Genomic DNA, 24,349 nt, shown 5'->3' with positions numbered 1-24,349 from the left:
CCTTGCTCTCTCTCAGCCCTTACATCAGTTTGATCACATTGTTATCTTGATTCTACCTCAAGATACATTGCGATTCTACCTCAAGATACATTTTGGTCAAATTTATTACCTCTTTTCTACCTTTCAAAAACACACTGAGTAAATATCAATAAGGGGGAAAAATATAAGATGAACTTTCACAAGTGTAATTTATTAGAATTAAGTAGACATAAGCGAAAAAGAACAAAATGTACAAGAACAAGAGAGAATAAACAGGTCAGCTAAACAACAGCTGGTGTCTACAAGATCTAGTGAGAGATGAACAGATCATCCTGTCTGATTTTGATTACAGAAGCGTCATATGGCTGGCTGGCAGACGCACCTGGTCAAATGGTAGAAAACTGGTTAGTTTAAGTTATTATCACCTAGAAAGGGTATCAAAAGTGCCAAGAAAATTTTCTTAGGACACCAAGACTTCCCATCATGATGGGATAATCAAAGGGACTGGACATTCCAGCCTCGTGTGTCGCTCAGTTTATCTGGGCTGTTAAGCTCACATCAGTTAATAAATTTTGCAGGAACTTGGTTGTAGGAGTGAGATCGATAATGAAAGGTACTTGATTTTAGAAAAGTGTATCAGTGTAGTCTGTATGCTTGAGAACCTTTGGGTTGTCACTCATGCCTTGCCTTTCTACTGTAGACATTGCTTCTGTGAGTACAAATGAATCTATATACATCTACAATGTGCCTTGATCTGTTGACATTGCTGCAACAACAGATCCTGGTCTAGAGAATATAGAATTCCCCTTTTTGTAGTACTGACAATACACAGCATTATGACTGACGTCTCATCCAAAAAAATGTTTGGGTGTTACTACTCATCTTCATGGAATGTACAGGGTTAGCAGATGGCAGTGTTGTTAGTCTGACTGTACAAAGCTGTGTTGCTTTGCTCATGTCTAGGGCAGAGAGTGATGATCTCGCTTTTAAACAACTGGTGATTGCCTTTTTATAGAAAATCTCAACAATAATGCCTTTGTTTCTAGATTAATTATCTGGGGGGAGGAATAGTAGTAATTTGGGGGGACTTTAATTTCCTGTTTTATTACCTAGTATTTATTAACTGAATTGGAATTAAATCATGCTTCCATTGCTTTCCCTGTTCATAGCTATCTCTGAAGAGGGTTGAGAAAGTCAGTTTTTGCTAGGACTACTTCAAGAGTTTAACGCTTAGTTCTTTTGCCCTAAACCGTGACTCTTCCATTTGATCCAATACAATGCTGTTGAGTCATCATTCCAAAACACAAATGTGATCGTATATTTTCCCATGTACAAAGTCCTTTTCTGATTTTCCAGTGCTTAAAGAGAATCTTCAAATTTTTTGTCACAGCACATAAGGCCTTCATTTACACGACCATGCTACTTTCTGAGCTCCATTCTATCTCTCATATACATCTATGCTCTAATTATAGTGGCCTGCTTGAAATTCCTGGAATAAGCCATGATCTTTTTCCTTTGTATATGCTATTCTTTTTGCCTAGAATGTTGAGCAGGTACTTCCTCCTGTGTTGTATCACCTCGCAGCACTGAATCTTTTTAGAAGTTTCTGTTGATCCTACACTTTGGATTGTGTAGACTAATTACAGCTCTTACTATGTATGGTAGTTGTTCTTGCTTTTTTATCTCCCATACTAGGCTGTATACTTCTTAATGGTAGAGACTATCTTTATTTATTTCTGTATGCTTCTGTATGTTCAGCACTGACCTTGGTGCCTGCATAGAATAGGTAGTCAAGCAATGGGGGTTGGGGGTGAGGGATAAAGGGACTAATGGAAGGATGAATGGAGGAATGGTGGAATGGCTAGCTAGTTATATAAAGACATAGGAAGTTTATTGAAATATCTCAGTAATCAGTCCCCCAATCAAATTCACTCTGTAAAATGCTGCCAGGATAGTCATCTTAAAATATAGATATGACCATGTCAAAACTTTAAAATACATGCTAAAAGCATTCATTGGCTCTTCACCTTATAAGTTACGATGTTAACTTTTTAATCTTTACTAATCTGACGTATTTATACTTTCTCAGCCATTCCTAACCAAGTAATCCATTGTCTAGCCATGCTAAATTCTTTGGTATTTCCAACACATATTTATTCTTTTATTTATTCACTTATTTCATGACTCTCTGGTTTCTTATGGCCATCCCAGTGCTAGTATTTTTATCTATCATCTTAATATAGCTAATGACTTGCTTTATAAATGTGACCAAAATCTTACCCTCCATTTTTATTTTTCTAAAGTCTTAGAGTGGTTAATCTAGAAAATATAGGAAATAATTCTTGGGAAGTCTCCTATAAGGGAATAAAGTTCCCAAGAAACAGAAAGTGGTAGGAAGTTGGGACACAGATGCTTTTGTAAACTTTGAAAAACCTTCTTCTCTTGATCAGGCAATGGTACTTTCCCCTTTCAAGCTCCCTTTAAAACTCTATGGGTTTCTCTGAATCTGATTTACATCCTGTCTGTATAATAAAATCACACTCATGACTTTGAAGCCTGCTTTTCACTCTAGACTTAATCAGTGGTACACTGGGCGTGTCAGGCTGTTCAGAGATAATACCCTTAAGACTTCTGGAAGCCCTTTTATTTAGCTGAGAGAGTCTTCAGGCTGTACCTGAATTATTTGAAATATTTTCACAAGGGCCTTTTAGCCATATCCTTAATTTGATATTTATGTTGAGGCCATGTCTTTCTGACAAAGCTCCAGGTTTGATCTTACACTGGTTTGGGAGGCTGGCATTGAGATAGTTTTGGTTGTTATTGGTTGGTTGGTTGGTCAGTTAATTATCACAAATCCTCTCTATATTCCTTTTCTTTACTTTCACACTTATCATTTCTTTATTTAGCATGTCTCTTCTTGTAGTACTGTATCAATGCAGCTATTAAAAACCAACTGACACTTTAATATTCTGCCTGAAAATCTCATTATTCATAGGTAAAAAGTCATTAAGTATATTTCTGTCACTAAAGTTTTTCTCAGGTAACAACGTTACCAGCTGATTTTCTCTACATAACATGGATAGCCTCACATTTTCTCTAGGCTCCTCTAGTCATTTTTCTTGATGCCTTTCCACCCAGTACCAAAGCCAATGCCATATATTATAGGTTCTGGTTATGGCACAACTTACTTCTCTGTGCCAGTGTCTTTCTTACTGTTACATGTTTCTCTCACCTCAGGCCAACTAGCCTGAATTTATTCTCATGGTCCTGACAGGGTTTGAAGAAGTAGAAATATTCAAGAGCTTTTTCAAACCTTGGCTGGCTTCAAGTCTCCTAAACATTCTATTGGCCAAAGCAAGTCGCCTGGACAAGCCCAGAAATAAACCTCACCCCTTTAGAGAGAGAAATTGCAAAGTTACAGAGTTAAGTGTATGAATTTAAAAAGTTTTTTTTTTATTGGAGTAATTAATAAATCTTTCTACTAGACATATTCAATTAATCTTTAACAAATCAGACAATATTTTATTGACATGTAATGGAGGAACCCCAAGATGAGTTAATAGCTTTTAGTATGCTATTTGGTATGCAGTGTTTGAATAGAAAATTTCATCTTATGTTACATACCATGTCTTTGAAAAGTACAAGGTTTCAAATGGGTCTTGCATACCTTATCTGTAAATCTAAACAGTGTGGTGACTCTACTAAAGGAAAATGGAGTATGAAATAGTACATCTCAGTGCCTAAGACTGCAAGTGAAAAGTCATTCTCTGTTTCTTTATTTTTCAGGTGATATTTGTGATCCCAATCCATGTGAAAATGGCGGTGTTTGTTTGCCAGGATTGTCTGACAATTCCTTTTCCTGTGAGTGTCCAGATGGCTTCACAGATCCCAACTGTTCTAGTGTTGTGGAGGTTGGTAAGTGCAAGATTTAAGCATTTCAGTAGTTACCCCCTTTGTTTGCATGAGTGACTGCCAAATTTAGTGTGGTGTAGTATGGGTATTCTATACAAGATTGCTATATGCTGCTAATCTGTTTATTCCTCTATAGTACTCTCAATTTTATAATTTATGTTTTATAATTAAATTATATTTTTATTAATGGTGTTCGCAAATCATTTAAAAATACGTTTTCATGCTTAACACTATATTTCAAAGTCACTACAAGTACTAATTGAATATAATACATTTCTTATCTCTCTAATATTGATATACATTTAAAAGTTTATTCTCACTGAAAAATAATTCCTAAGTCAATTTATTTAAATTAGTCTCTCTAAATAAAATAGAACTTATTTTAGTGACTGATAATATCTGTCAGTATTTTGTAGCTCTTCTAATCATTACTTTTCCAAGACTGAATAAATGAAAGATTATATTTCAGCTGCATTGTTCCTTAGAGTCTTCTCTAAAACTTTGCTTTGCAAGTATTCATTAGTCATTGATCATATTTCAAATTTGTTTTCATCTGTGAAGTACTTCATTGGCATATATACTTATGGATTCAGGATCACTTCCATAATTGCCAAATTGTTCCCATTAAGGAAATGGCTGTACTTTAAATAATTTAGCCCTGTGTAAATTTGTGTAGAGATTTTCTCTCTGATTAAAGGCAATATCATGATTAAGGTTGAAAATTTTCTATATTTTTTCATATCAGTACCAAGAAAAATAAAACGTAGACCGTATCTGTTTAACATAGGAAACCTAAATGTGTTTTGGGTTAAATTTCTGTCAACCTGCATAAACCTTGGAAAATTCAGAGGTTTTTCTGGCCTTTGAAAAATAATTTTGAAGAAGAGAAGTAATAGTGACTGTAGTAAGGGACCAGTTTGAGTTACTTATCATTGTGTCTGATACACCTAACCTAGTACCTTTATGCATAGTAAAAGCACAATAACTATTGATTGAATGAAAGATTCCTTAAATGAAACTGTCAGCTTGCCATTTTGACTACTAGTTACTGGATTTTAGTATGCTTTATTTGTTAAATGTGTTTTTCTTGTCTTTTGTATGTATTAGTATCACTGTGTGGTATATGAAAAAATTAAGTATGTTATTTTAAAAAGGTACTTTGTTCATTTAATTCATTTCAAATTTAGTTTTCTTCTAAGGCTTTTATTAACTCACTGCTATTTCAGGGGTTTGATACAGTGCCACAGAAATAAAACTATAGTAACCACTTTGACCCCGTCTCCAAATATGTATGGTGAATTTCAGGGTTTAATATGAGAGCCATATCCTCAGGAAAGTCTATATCTCTGAAGAAAATTATAGTCATAAATATTCCCAACAGGAATAAATGAATAAAATAAAACTTTAGTGTTGTATTTTAAGCTCACTAACCTGAAATTGACAGTGCCTTACATTTGTAGTGTGTGATGTTTTTGTTGCTATTTCTTTTCAAAAAAAATTTTTTTAAGGTTTATTTATTTTCTGAGAGACAGAGAGAGACAGAGCATGAGCAAGAAAGGGGCAGAGAGAGGGAGACACAGAATCTGAAGCAGGCTCCAGGCTCTGAGCTATCAGCACAGAGCCTGAGGGGGGGCTCAAACTCACAAACTGTGAGATCCTGACCTGAGCCAATGTCGGACGCTCAGCCAACTGAGCCACCAGGCGCCCCTTGTTGCTATGTCTAAGAACCAAATCTGGAATTAAGGAGGCAAATGTCTTAAAATAATTTAAAAATCGGTATCTTCATAGATTTCTTAAGTAAATTCTTTAATTCTTTGGTCCATATTTTAAAATTAATTCGGTTTTTATCATTTTATCAGAAGAATGAGAATATGGGCAATAACACTTTAAAAACTAGATACACTGTCATATTCCATGTAGTTCAGTGAGCCTGTGGAGAATAAAATGATTATAGAATTAAATTTTGCTCAGATTCATTACTTTCTATTATTAAAATATTTGTGATATTCAGAAATATGGTAGTTATGATATATTATCTAAGCTCTAGATTTTATTATGTTTTAAGCAACCTCATTCTTCCATGGTATGCATTTAGGAACTATTGTAAGAAATATATTTTTTTTATTTTATATTTGATTTGTCATTTAGCAAAGTTATACCAATTCTAATTTAATGTCTAACATTAAAATAATAGAAAACAAGTGCCCTAAAAGTTTAAAAGTGTCCATGGTTTCTTAGATACAACTTTGTTATACTCTGAAATAATTTTTTAGAATGTGAGAAAATAAGGGGAAATCAAACAGTTGTCAGGTAAGATGCCTCTTTACAACAGACATGTATTTCCTTACATGCCTTTCTATCACCTCTTTCTCAGCTCCATGTTTTCTTGCATATAATAAGGGGAAACTGAATATGTATTAAGTAAAAACATGTATTAGTAATGCTTTTAGTATCTATCCTACTTGAGGGTTTTTTTTTTTTTTAATATTTTTAAAACTACTTACTGGGACAAAATGTATGAAACGTTAGATCATTAAAGACCATCCTGCATTTTTAGTTTGAAAAAAGTGATTACTTTGGTGGGACATTTCTGTTGTTGTTTCTATAGCTTTAGACAGCATCAGTGCAGAAAGCATAGAGTATACTAGAATTTTATACAACCCACTCCCTCCCTACACACAAGAAAGTTGTAGATATTTTGCTGTAATATATTAAAAGACAGAGATTTGAGGTGTCATCAGCTTACATATTCGTCCCCCAAAGATGGAGATGTGTCCAAACTTTCTTCTAAACTTTAAGCCATATACATTTTGTGATTATATGAAGTTTTAAATCTCTTTATTATTAATTTCCAAAGGAAAGAAAATCTTTTCTGTATTGGTTTTGTTTTGATCCCAATTGTAAAAATTAGTTTTACTCTGTATATTCTACAGTCAAACAGATACTGTCTTCATTGTAGTACACCTGGAAAGGAGAATTTCAAATATTCACTATTCTTAGAGATAAAAATCACTACTTGATATTACCTCAAACCTCATTATTTTGTAGCAACTTTATTTTAAGTTCTTGATGCTACTTATTTCAAAAAGATTCTTATTTGATTTTGTACTTTTATTCTTCCTTCCCAAACCATTTAGAGTCAGATAAGCACAAAATATGGCATTTGCAATCAATCCTCATATCGCTTACATTCCTATATTATGTGTGGAGGCTTCAAGAAATTGACTCACTCAGGTTTGTGAACTTCACTCACTAGACAACATTGCTTTTATTAGATTTAATTCTTAGTCTGTCTATACACTCCAGTATCCATCTTTTACCTCTATCTGTCTCTCTTTCCCTATCTCTCTCCTTGTTTCTCTTTCCCACACACATCTCCCTATACAGACATACCTCCACAATTCAATCTTCTCAGCCTCTCAGAGTTATTACAACTCACGTCTGAGAGCTGCAAAAGGCAATAGGAAAACATCTCCCTGATCAAAGGAAAGAAAAAACAAAACAAAACAAAAAAATCAAACAAAAACAAAAACACAAAACTCCTTCACATCCTCAGATGTGAAGACATCAGCCAGGTTAACCAATGTTTGCACAGATGTGAGCTAGATGGTGTCTTTTTCCTCCAGGGAACTTGTAGATAGACCACCATGTGGTTAAGCCCCAAATTACTTCTCAATGACCTGCTCACATTCCTGGATGGCACTGTGTAATTTGGAGGCAAATGTTGACAAGTTTTTTTTATGCAGAAATTTCTATTACCAGTGAATATTTTAGATTTCATATGTGAAATTTTGGGAAATTATTACATTGTCCAAGTTCTATGGCATAATTCTCTTGTATACACCATCAAATTAACCCAGTAAAATAATAACAAGTATAAACATTTACAACTCAAATATGTAGTATATTACTGCAACTAAAGAAAACAAAATAAGCGATTGACTTAAAAAATCCTAGTTTTCATATATTCTTAAATATCTATTGAGTACTTGGTAAGTAATAGTTACATATCTGATGGAATGCAATGGTAAACAAATTTACAGAAATTGCCATCTAGCCATGAAAGCACTTAAATAAATAAATAGATGAATATGATGGGTATTGTGATAGCAGAAGTATGTGGAGTCATAAGAATTTAAAGCAGGTGCCTTATCATAAGCTAGATGTCAGGGAATGCATGCCTACTCGAAAAAATAAAATCTTGACATGATTATAAAGATTAATTCCAATCTAGCAAGCAGAAAGCCAAAAGTATTCAAACATTGGAAATAATTTTTAGGAAAGATCAGAGATAAGAAAAGTTATGATTCCATGAGCTGCAAGAAATTCAGTGTGGCTAGAGCTTAAAAGGAAGACACATTATAGCCCAATAAATTTGGAGACGCGGCAGATTCTGCATGTTTTGAGGAATTTGGACTTTATACTAAGACATACAGAGGATTTGTACTTTTAGAATTGGAGGAATTTGCTAGCTACTAGCTAAGAAATCAGGCATAGCTTTATAAGTTATAATTATACAGATAGTTATTGACAGTCAGGGACTATATGAATCAGCCACATGGAGAATAATTTTTCTTTAAAAGACCAAAGGTTGGAAACTGATGAAAGTTCATCAATATTTGAGCAGTAGGTAGCAAAAGTTAAATCTATAAAGGACTCTGAGAAGGAGTGGTCAAAAAGACAAAAGAGAAACCAGAAAAATGTTGCACCCCCAAAATGAGAGGCAAATCGTGTGTCAAGGAATGTATTATCAGCAGTGTCAAATACAATGGAGAAGTTGACCAAGATAAATGTTTATGTTGATTATCTGTCACTGAGAGATCATAGTGCCAGGATCAGTTTTGCTAGAGTTGTGGAGAAAGAGCTGGATTGTGGTACATGGAAGAATTAGAGATAAGATTTTTAAAAAGTGGCTGAGAAAACAAGGAAGCTTTCTCAACTTGATAAAATAATAATAATAAAAAAGATATATCTATTAAAGGCCTACAGATAAAATATTTAATGGTAAGAACCTTGAAGATTTTCCTCTTAGATTAGAAACAAGACAAGGATGCTCCCTCTCACTATTCTTTTCAACATTATACTGGAAGTCCTAGTCAATACAATAAGACAAGGAAATGAAATAAAAGGCATACATACTGGGAAGAAAGTAATAAAACTGTCTTTTCATGGATGATATGATCATCTATGCAAAAAGAAATCCTAAAGAATAAACAAAAAAATTCTGGAAGTAATAAGCAATTATAGCAAAATTATAGAATGCAAGGTTGATATATAAAAGCCAATCATTTTTCTGTAAACCAGTAATGAACAAGTGGAATTTGAAATTAAAAACGCAATAGCCAGAGCACAGAGGATTTTAGGGCAGTGAAAACACTCTGCATAATATTATAATGATGGATACATGCTATTATACATTTGCCGAAATGCATATAATGTATATTACCCAGAGTGAACTCTTCTGCAAATTATGGACTTTGGATAATTATGATTTAAATGTAAATGTGGGTTTATCAATTGTAAGAATGTACCACTCTGGTAAGGAATGTTGATATTGCAGAGCTTATGCATGTGTGGGATCAGGGATTATATGGGAAAACACTATACCTTTCTCTATTGTTCTGTGAACTTAAAACTGTTCTCAGAAATAAGGTCTTTAAAGAATGGCTGTAACATTTATCAGTTTATTCATTTATTTGTTTATTCATCCATCAAATATTTATTGAATATATACTATATGCCAGACCCTGTTCTTGGCACTAAGGATATAACCACTAAAAATAGGCTTTGCCCTTATAGGTCTTCTAGTCAAATGGGGAATTAGGCAGTAAACCATCATACTTACCATGGGAAGTTCTATAAAGAAAAATAAAGACAATTGTGAAGTAGAATAAGAAGAGGTATATTTTTAGGAAAGATGATTAGAAAAGACTTAGAAGTTTGTGTTTGAACAGAGAGTCGAACTGAGACAAATTCACTGTGTATGGATGGAGAGAGAGGACAGTAACGTGAAAGGGGAGTTTGGACTAAGGGAGGTTTTTACTTTAAGATGGGATTGCAGTATCATTATGATTCAGAAATATGACATAAAACTAAGCTCGTGTTTTACTAAGAATAAACTGTGTTAGATGACTCATATAGATATTTCAGTATTATTTGGCATACATTTAGCTATCAGTCTGAAAACAAAAGACATAAACATTGGAATTTGGTAGCAATTTAAAATCCATCACTTTTAGAAAAAAATTCCAAGTACCTGTGTTATGAGAGTAGTTCAGTATGGGATAACAAAGGCAGCATCTCATTTCACTTATAGCCCTTCCTCTTTATCTTCTCTGTAGTTACATTGGCTTCTGACCAGGTTTTCTCATTTAGAAAAATTAATAAACATGAAGGTGCTTTATTCATCCTGTTCTGTCTTCTCCCGTCCTCTTCTATCATATTCCATCCAAACTCATTTCCTTTGGGAATTGGTATTCCTTTTCTAACGTGAATTCAGGTTCTTTTAAATTTGTGGCCCTCAGATCTCAACACTGCTAATCTGTCCTGCTTCCATTTCATTATAAGAAACCAGTTACATTTACCCAGGATAAATAAAGTCTCATAATTTTTTTTTTAACAAAGCCCAACAATTTTCACTGTACATCTTGCCCTCATGAATACGTAAATTCATGTTTACCTTTAAGAAGGTGATCACTGTTGGGGCGCTTGAGTGACTCAAGAGGATAAGTGTCCAACTTCAGCTCAGGTCAATATCTCATGGTTCATGGGTTTGAGCTCTGCATCAGGCTCTCTGCTGACAGCTCAGAGCCTGGAGCCTGCTTTGGATTCTGTGTCTCCCTCTCTCTCTGGCCCTCCCCTGCTCTCTCTGTCTCTCTGTCTCTCTCTCTCTCAAAAATAAATAAATATTGAAAAAATTTTAAAACAGAAGGTGATCACTGTCAGAATATCAAGTAGTGTAATAGAGACAGACACTGTCTAAAAGACTTCTTTTTAGTGATCATGAAATATCAGAATGTTAACAAGCTTTAAGTAGATCTCTTGGGTACAGCAAGGCTATTTTTAGATTTCTAAACTTTGGTTGCAAAATGAGAGATTTGATGAATTTCAGTTAAATTATTTATATATTAGGTAAAATTATGAGTGGTTGTCAGGTTTTTTTTCCCCTTAAGATTACTTCTTGGAATAAGGAAGGATAGCTCATGATTGAATCCATATTTCTAGAAATTATCATAATGAGAGCTATTCTGCATAGACTAAAATAGTTTCTCAAAAGCTGCTAGCCAAGGATGATTGCTAAGAAATTTCCCAGTCAACTAGACTCAGGGGATTCATTTTCAGAGTTATATCTATATACTTTTCTGGTAATAAGAAAGATTAAATATGTGTCATATAAACAAATAGAATTGTACAGTTAAGTTGGTAGATTTAAGGGTAAATCTTTGCCATATTCTGTATATATTACAGAAAATTAACTTTGTTTTATATATGTAAATATTTCTATAACATAGCTTATAAACAATTAGGTTCTTGATCTTAAAATGTTTCTACTTTATTGTTAATTACAATGATTAGAATTTGTTAACTTGCAATTTCAAGCCCTGACAATCATATATTAATTCAGAAAAGAAATACAGAACATCAAAGAACCTTAGAAAATATCAAGTACAGAAATCCTCTGTCACCTAGAAGAAAGATAAGAGCCAATTTGTGATAAAGCTTTATTTGTAAGAAAAAAATGTAATACATTAAAAGAAATATTGATGTATACCATTCTAACTATTCTTTTTTTTTTCTTTCTGAGAGTATACCTTTTCTATTGCTTAGAGATAAATACTTTTATGAATGAAGTGATAGTGGATGTATATCATTATGCTTTTTCTGCTTAACAAATCATACAGATTTAGTGGGTTTAAACTATCATTTGTCTCTCAATTCTGAGAGCCCAGTAGGTTTCTGCTTGACTGGTGCTGGGTAGTGGAAATTGGCTCAGCTGGGATAACTTGTCTCTGCTAGATCAGGCTTCTTTATGTGGTGGAGGGAAGGTCTGAAGAGCAGAAGAAAAATCAAGCCCAGATTGTAAGCACTTTTCAAATCTCAGTTTGTGTCACTTTAGCTAATAACAGTTTTGATGGGTAGACCTGCCACTTTGTATTGAAAAAGTGAGGTTGCAAGAAAGAATTTTGTGGCTGGTTTTGTAGTCTACCACAGAATGTTAGTTAGTTGATTTTCTTTTCCTTTTTAAATATTAAAAAAAAAATTTCGTTTTCATTGGCAATGCAAAAATATGATGAACATGTTGACATCTTAGTAGACACTTATTTTTATGTTACTAGCTATGAAGGTAATCTGTTTCTTTATACAGGAGGAAAAAGTAAAAGCTCTCTTCAAAAGGGGAAAATTGGTTATGTTCTGTTCATGTTAGGAAATCTATTGAAAAATTAGAAATGTGAAAATGGAAAGTGGCATCAAGTTGTTCTTTTATTCTGATTCCGAACGGAATGGCATGAGGTCAGTTGTGGCATTGCCAAAATGTATAATTCTACACGTTCATGAAACTGATAAACTGCTATTATTTATTTGTTTTTGAGAAACAGAGCTTGCATGCATGCATGTGCAAGTGGGGGAAGGGCAGAGAGCAAGAGAGAGAATCCCAAGCAGGCTCCACAAAGAGCCCGTTGTGGGACTCAAACTCACTAGTGGTGAGATCATAGTCGGAGTTGAAGCCAGGAGTGAGAGGGTTAACCAAGAGTCAGACGCTTAACCTACTGAGCCACCCAGGAGCCCCTGAAAATTGCTATTTTAAAGTGATAGGCTAAGTTGCAAATTTGGCATTAACCTCTTGAAAAATTTTCTCTTCCGGCTTGACTACTGTCATGGAAAAAAGGTTTATAGGAGACTCATAGATGACATAAAATAGTTAAAATGTGCCCAGCCCAATAATCTCTAAGATCTTTCATATAGTTACTTCATTTTCTCTTGTTCATTAATTTTTAACCTGAATCCTCTTGATTCTAACAGTTATACCTATTGTTTGTTTCTTTTTAATTGAATTAATTACATATCTGTTTTTGGTTTAAAAATAACATTAAAAATATGATTTTAAGCAGTCATAACAGGGTGTTGATATTTTATCATGTCAGGGAAGTTGACATGTTGCTGGAGAATGAGCAAAATTATTCTTCCTATGATTATAATAGAAAAGAAAATGAAAAAAGTAATTATCTCTAGGTTGAGTTGTTGAATGCCATTATCAGGAAGAAAACAGCATGTACACTGTTTTTTTCTTGGATAAAGCCATCTATATTTAAGAATTTATAATTTACATAGAATTTATAATTTACATAGAATTTACATAGAATAGAAATTTTATAATTTACATAGAATTTATAATTTACATAATTTACATAAAAAATTGTTATTTACATATAATTTACATAAATTTTCTTTATTAAAGAAGTACTGAAGAAAATTTAGGAAATATAAGTTAATAGAAACCAAAAGTATTATAATCTTAAGTCATATACACTCTTATTCTTTTTTTCTATCATTTACCTACATGTTTCTATAGCCATATACAGCCTTGTAAAGAATGATAGCAATTTAACTTGACTCCTGTTATACAACTATGCACATGCATGTTTATGTGTATACATATAGATGCATAAAACTTATACTATCCACAGATAGTTCATATTCTTTAGTGATCACTTTTGTGTTTTTTTTTTTTCACTTAGGATGTAATATCTTTCCATTTCTTTAAAAATTATTCCCTGACATTGTACAAAATATCTGGTTAACATACCATCATTTACCATCATTTATTCAACCAGCCTGTATTTTTTGATGTTTAAGTTGTATGCAAATTGGCTCTATTATAAACATTGGCTCTATTGATAAACAGTCTTAAGTTTTGTAAACATTCACCATTGTCTCCTTAGACTAAATTCTTAGTTAAGGAGACTAACTTAACTAAGTCAGTTAAGGAGACTAACTTGGTTCGGAGGAGTTAAGAAAAATTTTAATATTGTAAGATTGTGTAGGAAAGGCTAAATGCTTTATCATGATGGATTTATAATGAAAAGAAAACTTAGTGGGCTTATATCTACTTAATCATAATAATGAAGATTTGGGATCATTTGATTTGTAGAGGAAAGTAGAGGAGAAAATATAAGATATAAGTTATATTTACATATATAAAATATAAGAGGAGAAAAATATACTTGGAGAACAAAGATTATCTCATCAAATATAGTTTTAAAATAACATATAAAGACTGCATTCCCTTTCATTTTCCACTTAAACAATTATTATGTAAGGCTACCAATTATTTTAAAAGGAACCACTATAAACACATCTTAATATCCAATTTGGTTGACAAAAGCTATGAGGAAAGAGCTGTTCTCTAAAATTCAGACCAGTAAGAGAGGGTATAGGCAGAAAAGTCTTAAATAATGGCTCTAGAGCTTGTAGAGTACAGAGCTAACTTAAGATAACAGGATTAGAAAAAGCCTAACAGGGTTAGATAAAGGTAGGAAATGGGGAAATGATTAATATTACTCTAATGGAAACAAAAAGTCTATTGGCTGAATGGTAGAGTGTTTGCTCTCATCTGCCCTCTTACCATTAGCTGAAGATAGAAGGAAGAGTAAGAAATGAAGCATTAAATATTCATTGCAAAGAAGTGTCTCGATAGGTTGAAATTTATTTCTTAGAACTACTAGAAATCCTGTAGTATTTAATACTGGTAAATTAGATAAGCTAACTACTCCTAAATCTTACTGAGACCTACTGTGTGCTAAATCATGATATTTGTTGTGAGGGATTACTAGAGTAAAGCATAGTGGTTACTAGAAGAAATAGAAGGCATGAAATCTTTTCTTAAGGAGCTTCAAGTAGATGTCATTGTTTGTGAAGATTTACTTGACCACAGTCCCTGAAGCCATAGGAGTGTTGGGTGACACTTGAAGGTAACTTTGTACTTTAAGGCCGTTGGTCTAAATCAAAGTATTCATGTGGAGGCAGATTCTATAATGCATATTATTTAAAATACAGTGACAACACATAATTTTTAAATGAGTCATATAATGAGTGAGAATTTGGGCAGAATCCTTTTCAGAATATATTAAATTTTTCCCTTTGAAAGTATAAAACTCACCAAATTATGATTTAAAATGGACAACAATCAATATTTATTGTTCTCGTTATTTTATTTTAGCCAAGGCTTGGGAAATAAAATAGGGAGGACACAATTTTGTTTCTATCTCAGCAAAAGATAGAACAAGTCTTAGGATATTTTCTTAAGAACTAACCTTTGGAAAAGACAGCAAATTTCAAATAAGAATTGGCAACTTCTTTTCATGGCATGTTGTAAATCTCCATAATGTCTTTATCTGGTAAGATTTTAATTGAGAAATCAGAAGCCAGGTGCTTTATCCAAATCATAGAGAGCAATTGGGTATAGGACTTGTTACTGTTACTCACTGACGTCGTTGCCACAAACATTTTCAACAAGATAGACGTCAGTTGTGTCATTTAAGCTCTCTTTCAATCAAAGGCTTTGGCTGCCCCAGGAAATGGATAAATCAAGGTGCATCATAGAACATGCTCTGACCTTTAAGGTCAGCATCTATTAATTATTCAATTATGGAAGTCAAGCTATATTATTCTTCACAATGATGTCCTGACCCCAAACTTCTGTGCTAAGGCTCACCTCCCAACCAGGCATGCTAGCTATTAGGCCATCACATCATGAACATTGAAGGGGGTGGGCAGATAGTCTTTTTATGCAGTTTACCAATGACCATAATGCCAAGGACATTTTTTTTCTTCATCCTCTTCCTTTTAATAATGTCTTTTATTTTTAGAATACTCTATTCATTAAAATGCTAATATACATATTATTCTTGTTATAACCTTGAAATAAACAGTTGAGCTAATACCATTCTCAGTGTTAAATAGGAAAGTGATAATGTGATAAATGTAATGACTCTACCAAGGTCATAGATTTCTCCTCAACGGCAGGCGGAACAGGTGTTAAACCTGAAGTTTTGTCCCATGGACTCTCCACAGTCCTCTACATTCAAATTAAACTGTGCCTGTTACACATATGGGGATGGATGCTTTGAACAATGAGAGAAACTGGAGATGTAATAATAATAACAATAACAACAACAACAACAACAACAACAATAATAGTACCTTTACTTACAGTGTTTGTCACATGCTGAGCATGCTTCCTTGGAATGTTGTAGGAACACATTCTTTAAGGGATTGCATCATGCTACGGTGGTTAAAAACTGAATTCAATCCTGGCTTTTCTATTTACTATCTCTGTTACTTTGGGCAAGATACCTTAGTTTCTTACCTGTAAAATTGGGGTAATAATAGGATGAACTTCGAAGGGGTTTTGTTCAAATTATATGACTTAGTATATCGAAGGGTCTTGGAACAGTGCCTAGCTTATAAGAGGTATACGAGGAGTTATAAAATAAATAAATATATATATAGACATTTCAGAAGCTATATGCAGAAATCAGACTTCTAAGTTCCTGAATATTCTTCCATCATTTTAGTCATTAATAACATTATTTAAATGTCCAATAAATCCTGCTCTATTATTTTTATGTCAGGATTTTTTTCTGCTTGTGCTTGAATATGCAAACTGGTGGCAATTTACCTGTCAGCTTTTAATTTTTCAAAAATTTCTTTCCTTCAAGATATAATTTGACAAATCACCTCACTTGGAATGGGAAAAAGAGAACCCGATGTTTTATTATTTGAAAATTATGAGTAATGTAAGTAATGCTTGAATAATTAGGAATCAGCCTTTTAGGACTATAGCTTTCCTTATGCTCACAGCAAATAACTTATGAATTGATTTTTCTTTATAAGAGTACAAAATAGGAATCTGTAAGGACATAATAAATACCAAGATGAAATTTATGGTACCATATTAATATTAGGTTCTTAGATGTGATAGATCAACAGTAAGCTCTTTGTGGCTTTGCATAAAGATTGAATCACAGAGTAGAAAAAACCACTAGTATCTTTCATTTAACAAATATAATTGAGCATCTTTTAAAAGCTCTTCCTGACCTCCTGAGGCTAATCTCCCCTTTGTCTTTGACCCCTAAATAAAGAACTTGCTCTCGAGATACTTATGTTTGGGAAAGGATTATAAAACACACACACCAGTAGCTATTACATAATGCAGTAAATAATCATCATAAGATGAGGACGAAGTGCAATAGATATCAAGAGAAGGAAAGGTTACTTTGAGTCCCAGGGATCAGATTTGACAGCTAAAATAGCTTTTAAAATGGGCTGGTATGGAAGTGTAGTTCATCAGCAATGTTATTAGATGAGAACATTTTAAGCAAAATGCAAGATGATAAACACAAAGATGAGAAACTTGAGAACATTTTGGAAGAATTAGAATTAGTTGTTGCCCAGATTATTTGGTGATTTTAGGGATGTTTGGGAGCCAGACCAAGAAGGCAGTTCGGACCTATATTATTATGTAGGACCTCTAGACATCCTCTCAAACTATTCTCATTATATAGTTTTCAATGTTGTTAACAAAATTATGCCAGGAATATGATTCTATGGTCTCTTTTGATAATATATTATGGAAACATACAAGAAATATATATATATATATATATATATATATATATATACACATACATACACACACACACCAACACAAAACACTTTACGGAACAGTATTTGACGTAATTTTTAACTACTACCTCAGGCTTTTCTTTTATGGATTAAATTGTACTACTTTTTACTATTACATTTTTATTCTACCTCCAAGGTCTTTTTTTTTTTTTTCATTTAATTAATTATTGTGATTGTTTTCAGTTAGACTGGGTCTGGTAGATAGTTGATTTGGAAAATGCTGAGTGTAGCTTATTTACTGAAATTAGTGCTAATTTCTAACCTAGAATTTATCACCAGAAATTAATTGCTGGAGGAAACACTATAAAGGTCTAAAGACAGTTTCCAGAAGAGTACTTCTGTGACTATAAATGTCAGCTGATATGTGGAAAATATAGTGAGAAACCACAAAATATTTGTATTCATCTGGATGGATACCTAGTGCCAGATACTAAGGAAACTATTTCAATAAAGACAAGTGTTTGGTTTTCTTGGCTGTTGACTTAATCAACTATATATGAAATACATGCAAATGAGATTCTTTGCTAGAAAGGAATAAGAGATTGGAAGAATACCTTTAAGTCTAATTCAAAATTTTGTAATTTTTTTCCTATTGCTAAAATACATTTAACATTGATGCTAAGCCAGTCATATTCTCCCTTGACCCCTTCCTGAAATATGACTCCCTTTATTTTATGTCTTCCTGCCCCCTGCCTTTTTTTTTTTTTTTTTTTTTCTGCCCAGTCTTTCTTTCACACAGGAAGAAGATAAGATTAGTAGTCCCTAGTATTCTGGTAATTGGTATAAGGTGGGGCTGAAAGAAGAAGGGACAGGAAATTAATTCTTTACTCTTTTAGTAGCTAATACAATGTTGTGTTATTAGTTGTAACATAGCAGCCTAAAGAAGGCAGGTAATAAGGCCATTGTATTTTGTCCTAGTCAGATGTCATCTGGAGATCTAATTCTTGTTGCTGTATTTCAAAGTACCTTGACAAATCTGAATTTATCAGAAGAAGGTTAAAAAAAATGATGACCATGGTGTAGGCCATGATATATGAAATTAAGTAGAGATGTTTATCTCAGTTAAGAAGAGAATTAAGGGGATATGACAGCTGTCTTCAGATATTTGAATGGCTGTTATATCAGAGAAAGTGCCACATTATTCCATTGTTTCCGAGGCTAGCTCTGGGAGAGCGATGTGACATATTTCTTTGTGAGGTTATAAATTCCCTGCCACTAGAAGTTTTGAAGGAATAGTTAGATTTTTAGTTGGCAGCTTTGACTAAGTGACTTTTTAGTTTGGTTTGGATGTAAAATTTTGTTTTTTTCGAAGTTGCGTATATTTTGTCTGCTGAATAGCCTATCTCCTTGGCTGTTTTTTGTTTGTTTGTTTTTTTTTTTTTTTCCATTTGGTAGAGTAAAAATTAATAGTATGCATTCACAACTTGAAAATAACCTCAAAGATAGGAAGAGTGGGGCTTGGGCCCTGCCTAAATAGCCCTGTACCTTTATTCAATTTCCTTTTCTTAAAGTTAGACCTGTCAACTTTTTTTCTCAGTTGAGTTATTTAAAGACATTTCAATTAAGGAAAAATTTGGCCTAGGGAGACCAGTTTTGCAGATAGGGAAATCACATTGTCAATGTCATTTGATTAATGCCTGAATGCGGTATACTGACCCTTTTTCTTTAAAGAAGATCCTAATGATTCTGAAAAGAAAGCATTTAATTTTACCTTCTTTTGTAACAGGCAAGAGGAAACACAATCCTCTTTAGCAGTCATTAACTGACTAGAGAATGTCAGTGGCACATAGGTTATTTGAGTTCTATATAGCCAAGCCGAAGCCGTGCTTTATCTCTTAAAGTTAGTGTCCTTGGGATGAGTTCACACTACATGAAAACAATAATTCCCCTAGACCAAAGAGAAACATAAATCTGCCAGAGATATCTGAGCTCTCTTCAAATTAGACCTGCCCACTGTTCCCCCGCCTTCATCTTTTGATATCTTTTCAAAAGGTATTTTAATTAAGCCAAGTATGTGGAACTATATTTTGAGAACTCATTTCAAAGCCATCATAAAATTTCTGAATTCCTCTTTGTAATATAGGCAGTGAAAAAGGAATGATATTTTGTTAAAAGGTTTCACAAATTTCTAAAGTAGTAAAATGTCATTTTTGAAATAGATGTAACATATTAAATATTTTCTTGTGCACACACAAAGACAAATCATATGCCAGGATTTTGTAATATAATAAAGTAGTTTTCTGTCTTCCAATGGCCACCATTTATTTTTCTTAAAACATTGAGGTTTTATATTACTTAATATAAGACTATAATACTCAACGCTCAACACTAAGGCTGAATCTGTCCAAGCACAGAGCTCAGCCATTTGTCTCTCTGCCTTGTACTACTTTGACAAGGGACACTGAAAGATCTACGTGGTCATCATTAATGGTAACTCTATTGTGAAAGTAACTCTCACAGGAAGAAGGCACAAATATCTGGGGCCTTCTGTGGCTCTGTCAGTTAAGCCTCCAACTTCACCTCAGGTCATGACCTCACGGTCTGAGTTCTAGCCCCACGTCAGGCTCTGTGCTGATAGCTTAGAGCCTGGAGCCTGCTTCACATTCTGTGCCTCCCTCTTCCTGCCCCTCCCCCACCCACACTCTGTCTCTCTTTCCCAAAAAATAAACATTAACAATTAAGAAAAGGCACAAATATCATACTATCCAATATATTTAAGAAGCATGTCACTGTAGATAGGCTGATGGCATAAAAAAGGATTATTTAAAAGCCTTATTTATAAAAAGTGAGTATTTTATATTGTGCATAGTATTATGAGCTCCTATTTATTTAATGAAATGTGGTCATTTATTTTGTTTCATGTTTCTATCACTATTCAAATGGAGTCTGATTATTCATTGCAATATTATTTGTGAGAGAGATACCCCTTAATCCATTGAAATATCATTCAGTAGAGTTAAATAAATTATGATATATCCTTAAAATAAAACATTATTAAATACTGTCTATAATCACTGAGTATATTGACATAGAAAACTACGTGCAAATACTAGTGTAAAAAGCAAGTTGTAGAACAGCACGTGTTGTATAATCCTCTTTTTATTTATATTATAAATAAATATATGTATTCATATGTATATGAATTTTGCTTAAAAATTCAGTTTATGGTGAGTTTTTAATTGGTAATTTAGATGATTTAATAAATATACTTCTAATTCCTAATTCAAACCTTAGCCCATTTGGACAAGGTTTTTTTGTTTGTTTTGTTTTTTATTTTTTATTTTTTGCCAACCCCCTAATCAGAAAAATCTCTTCTGACATTAACATTTTATGTGCATTGATTCTGTGGTTTCCTTAAGTGGATGCTGTCACTAAGATTTGTGTCAATATTGCTGGTCTATCCGGGACCTTTTAGTTTTTTGTTCTTTTGATTTTAACAGATTTGCTTTTTGGATTAGCGCATTTGTCCAGACTTATGGAAATGACTTGAGATTGAAGTGAGCAGTTTCCCACACATAAATAAAGCAGAAATCCATAGAACATGAGCCTGATGGTTTCAGCTTCTTTCTGTCAGTTGTTGTGAAGCAAAATAGTATGGGTGCTGTGACCATCTGAATGTCACATACGATGTGCAGGTAACCTTCACTGCATGGCTTTCCTAGTCACATTACCGAGCATTTTCATTGCAGAATTATTTTCTCTCTCCTATATTAAACTTTCAAAAAGGTTATGAATTAATTTTATTGGAAGTTGATAGATCTGAGCAATCATATACATATTAACTGCTAATCTACTTGATCCCTTTCAAGTTTCTTCTTTCCATTTATCCATGAATTTTCTTAGGATACCTTAGATTTAATTACTAACCCTTACTTTACGTGACTCAGAATACTTTAAAAACAGCCGTTATATTCACTTACTGGACTTAAGTTTCTCATCTCTAAACTTAGCTTTCCAAAAATATTTACTCAGTACCAATTATGTGCACTGTACAAAATTAAAACATAACTGTTGGCCTAAAAGAAGTATAGTAGATAATGTCCAGCTTGTGAACAAGACTGTAAAATATTGCCATTTTGTTTCAAGCCAGCTTTAGGTTATAGTTTAAAAGTCAGTGAGGCGTGAAAGGGGACAACTACACAAATATGGAGACTAAAATAAATACTAAAGAATTAAGGATGGTGAGATGTGAATTGAGTCTACAGGGATGAGATGAATTTGGTTAGGGAGGGAGGACAAATGGAATGAACAAAGGATATTTGAGGACAATTGAATAGATACAGGAGATAGTGAATTATATTCCTTTGTAATGCCGAATCACCTAAAGATCTTTAGTACTTCCTTTAAGTGGGACCATGTATCCTAATTATGTCCCCAACGTCTCTTTAGTACACATTGGGAGATGAGTCATATTACTTCCCAGTTTCCCAATACTCTGGTTTAGTTTTATAAATTGTGTATTTTTTTAACTCAGTGGTAAAAAAATGAAACTAAAGCTTCCATTCATTTTTTTATTATTTTTCCCATTTGTACCTCTTTCTAAAATGAGAAAATTGCAAATGCACTGCTAATAGCTATTAACATGATACACTGTATAAGTAGCTTGTGAAACCCATGTGAGCTATATCACTACTAAACATAGAAAGTGCATTTCGTGATGCTATTTTAATGAATCTATTTAATTAATAAGCTGTAGTTTGATGCTTTTTGGAGTTAGTTTAAAATCACAGATTTGTTTTTTCATGAGATGATCAGATGGCCATTACAGTAACCATTGTCTTTTTAATTATTATTCTTTTTCTCTCCTGCCCCAAGAAAGTAAATCTGATTTATATAACTATATATAGCTACATAAGTTAGTATATATAGATCTATATAACTAAAACACAAATGAAGATGTAAGGCTTTCTCTTTGGTAAGTCTAGTAATGTAGCTTAATGAAACATCTGAATTTTATTGAGCAACATAGAGGAGTATATTAAATATTTATCCATGTTTTCTTTCTTTTGACAAATATTTCTTGAACTTACAACATTGTAGACACTATTTGAAAACTACAGTTTAATGGTAAGCAAAACAGTCACATCCCTGACCTCATGAAACTCCTAGTTTAATGGAAGAGACTAATAAACATATAAATATATACTTACATACTAACTGCATGTATACCTACTTCTATGTACTCTATATTATTAACTATACTCAATAGATGTCGTTCTCCAAATTTAGCATCGAAATCAAATTGCACGTGAAAGACTGATAGAATAGAGAAGACTTTGTAATTCTCTGAACACTTTCAATGCAAACACAAACACATTGTCTGTTGTTTCTCATTGTGACTGAAATATTCTGCAGTTCTGAGAGTGTAGAAACAACCAAATCATTTGCTGTCTGAAGTTTTTGGCCAGGAGAGAATAACATTCCTCTTCGTATTTTCACAGAGAAGTTGATGATGGCAACCTGTAAGTCCTGAGGCATGTTCTCATTGGGCCATAGGCAAAAAATAAATAAATAAATAAATAAATAAATAAATAAATAAAATAATAATAAATAAAGAATAAAAGAAAAAACATATGAACCAAAACCTATCTCTGAAAACATCTCTGAATACTTCCAGACACAACTCTACAACCTATTTAAATGATTGAGTTCATAGATTTGAAATGATAATTTACTCTTCTTTGCATTAATAATCACGCATACACACACACATCCACATTTATAGCATTAAACATCTGAGCAAGCATGAATAATCATACATAAATATAGTTGTTATTTTTACATCAGTGCAGTTGAATAGAATCTAAAACATTGTCAGAGTGTAAGAATATATATTTCTTATTTCTTTGATTATGGAGATAGTGAATTACAGTGATAATTGCAAACTTGAAGAACATATTTGGTACATAATTAATGAGATTTATAATATAGCAAACAAAATGATCCATAAGTCAATATGAATTAAGTAATATCCATATACAAAATAGATTATAATATGCTAAGAATTGTATTTTATTTCTTTCATAATGAGCTGTTTGTATTTGAGGGTTGAGCCACACTGGGTATAGAATTGTTTCTGGGGGCACCTGGGTGGCTTAGTTGGTTAAGTATCTAATTCTTGGTTTCGGCTCAGGTCATGATCTCGTCGTTTGTGAGATCAAGCCCCACATTAAGCTCTGTGCTGATGGTGTAGAGACTGCTTGGAATTCTTCCCTCCCTTGCTGCGCATCTCTCATGCTTGCTCACCCTCTCTCAAAATAAAAAAAAGAAAAAAAAGAAATTAATTAATTAAATTTAAAAAAGAATTATTTTTGAATGGATGGAAATTCCATGTTATAAAAGTTTACTTAAAACACCCAAAGATAAGGGACGCCTGTGTGGCTCAGTCAGTTAAGCGTCCTACTTTGGCTTAAGCCATGATCTCTTGGTCTGTGAGTTCAAGCCCTGCCTCGGGCTCTGTGCTGACAGCTCAGAGCCTGGAGCTTGCTTCAGATTCTTCATCTCCCTCTCTCTCTGCTCCTCCCCTGCTCCCACTCTGTCTCTCTAAATTAATTAATTAATTAATGACACTCAAGGATAAGGCCAACAAAAAACAGAAGATATAAGAATGTTGATACCATGTAGAGAGACTAAAGCCTATCCAGTGAAGAAGTATGTGTGTTTTGATATCATATGTGTATCAGGGTAATACACAGCCTGTCGGGTTTGGGTAGTTATTGTCCTTGACATTGGGTCCTGTGGAACAAAGGAGAAAAGGAGGGAAGAAGGGAGG

General features: G+C 33.2%; 1 protein-coding gene across 1 annotated transcript in view; it reads left to right on the top strand.

The window, feature by feature from the left end:
* Positions 1 to 3,604: 3,604 nt before the first annotated feature.
* Positions 3,605 to 24,349, top strand: part of EDIL3 (EGF like repeats and discoidin domains 3) — a 283,403-nt gene continuing 262,658 nt past the window's right edge. Inside the window, exons 1-2 of the mRNA XM_049648892.1 lie at positions 3,605 to 3,653; positions 3,766 to 3,894. Of these exons, the coding sequence (XP_049504849.1) occupies positions 3,605 to 3,653; positions 3,766 to 3,894 (178 nt within the window). The remainder of the gene's footprint in view (positions 3,654 to 3,765; positions 3,895 to 24,349) is intronic.

This window comes from Panthera uncia, assembly GCF_023721935.1.
Source record: "Panthera uncia isolate 11264 chromosome A1 unlocalized genomic scaffold, Puncia_PCG_1.0 HiC_scaffold_17, whole genome shotgun sequence".
Taxonomy (NCBI): Eukaryota; Metazoa; Chordata; class Mammalia; order Carnivora; family Felidae; genus Panthera; species Panthera uncia.
Note: the sequence above shows the minus strand (reverse complement) of the source record. Positions and strands in the feature narration are given on the sequence as shown.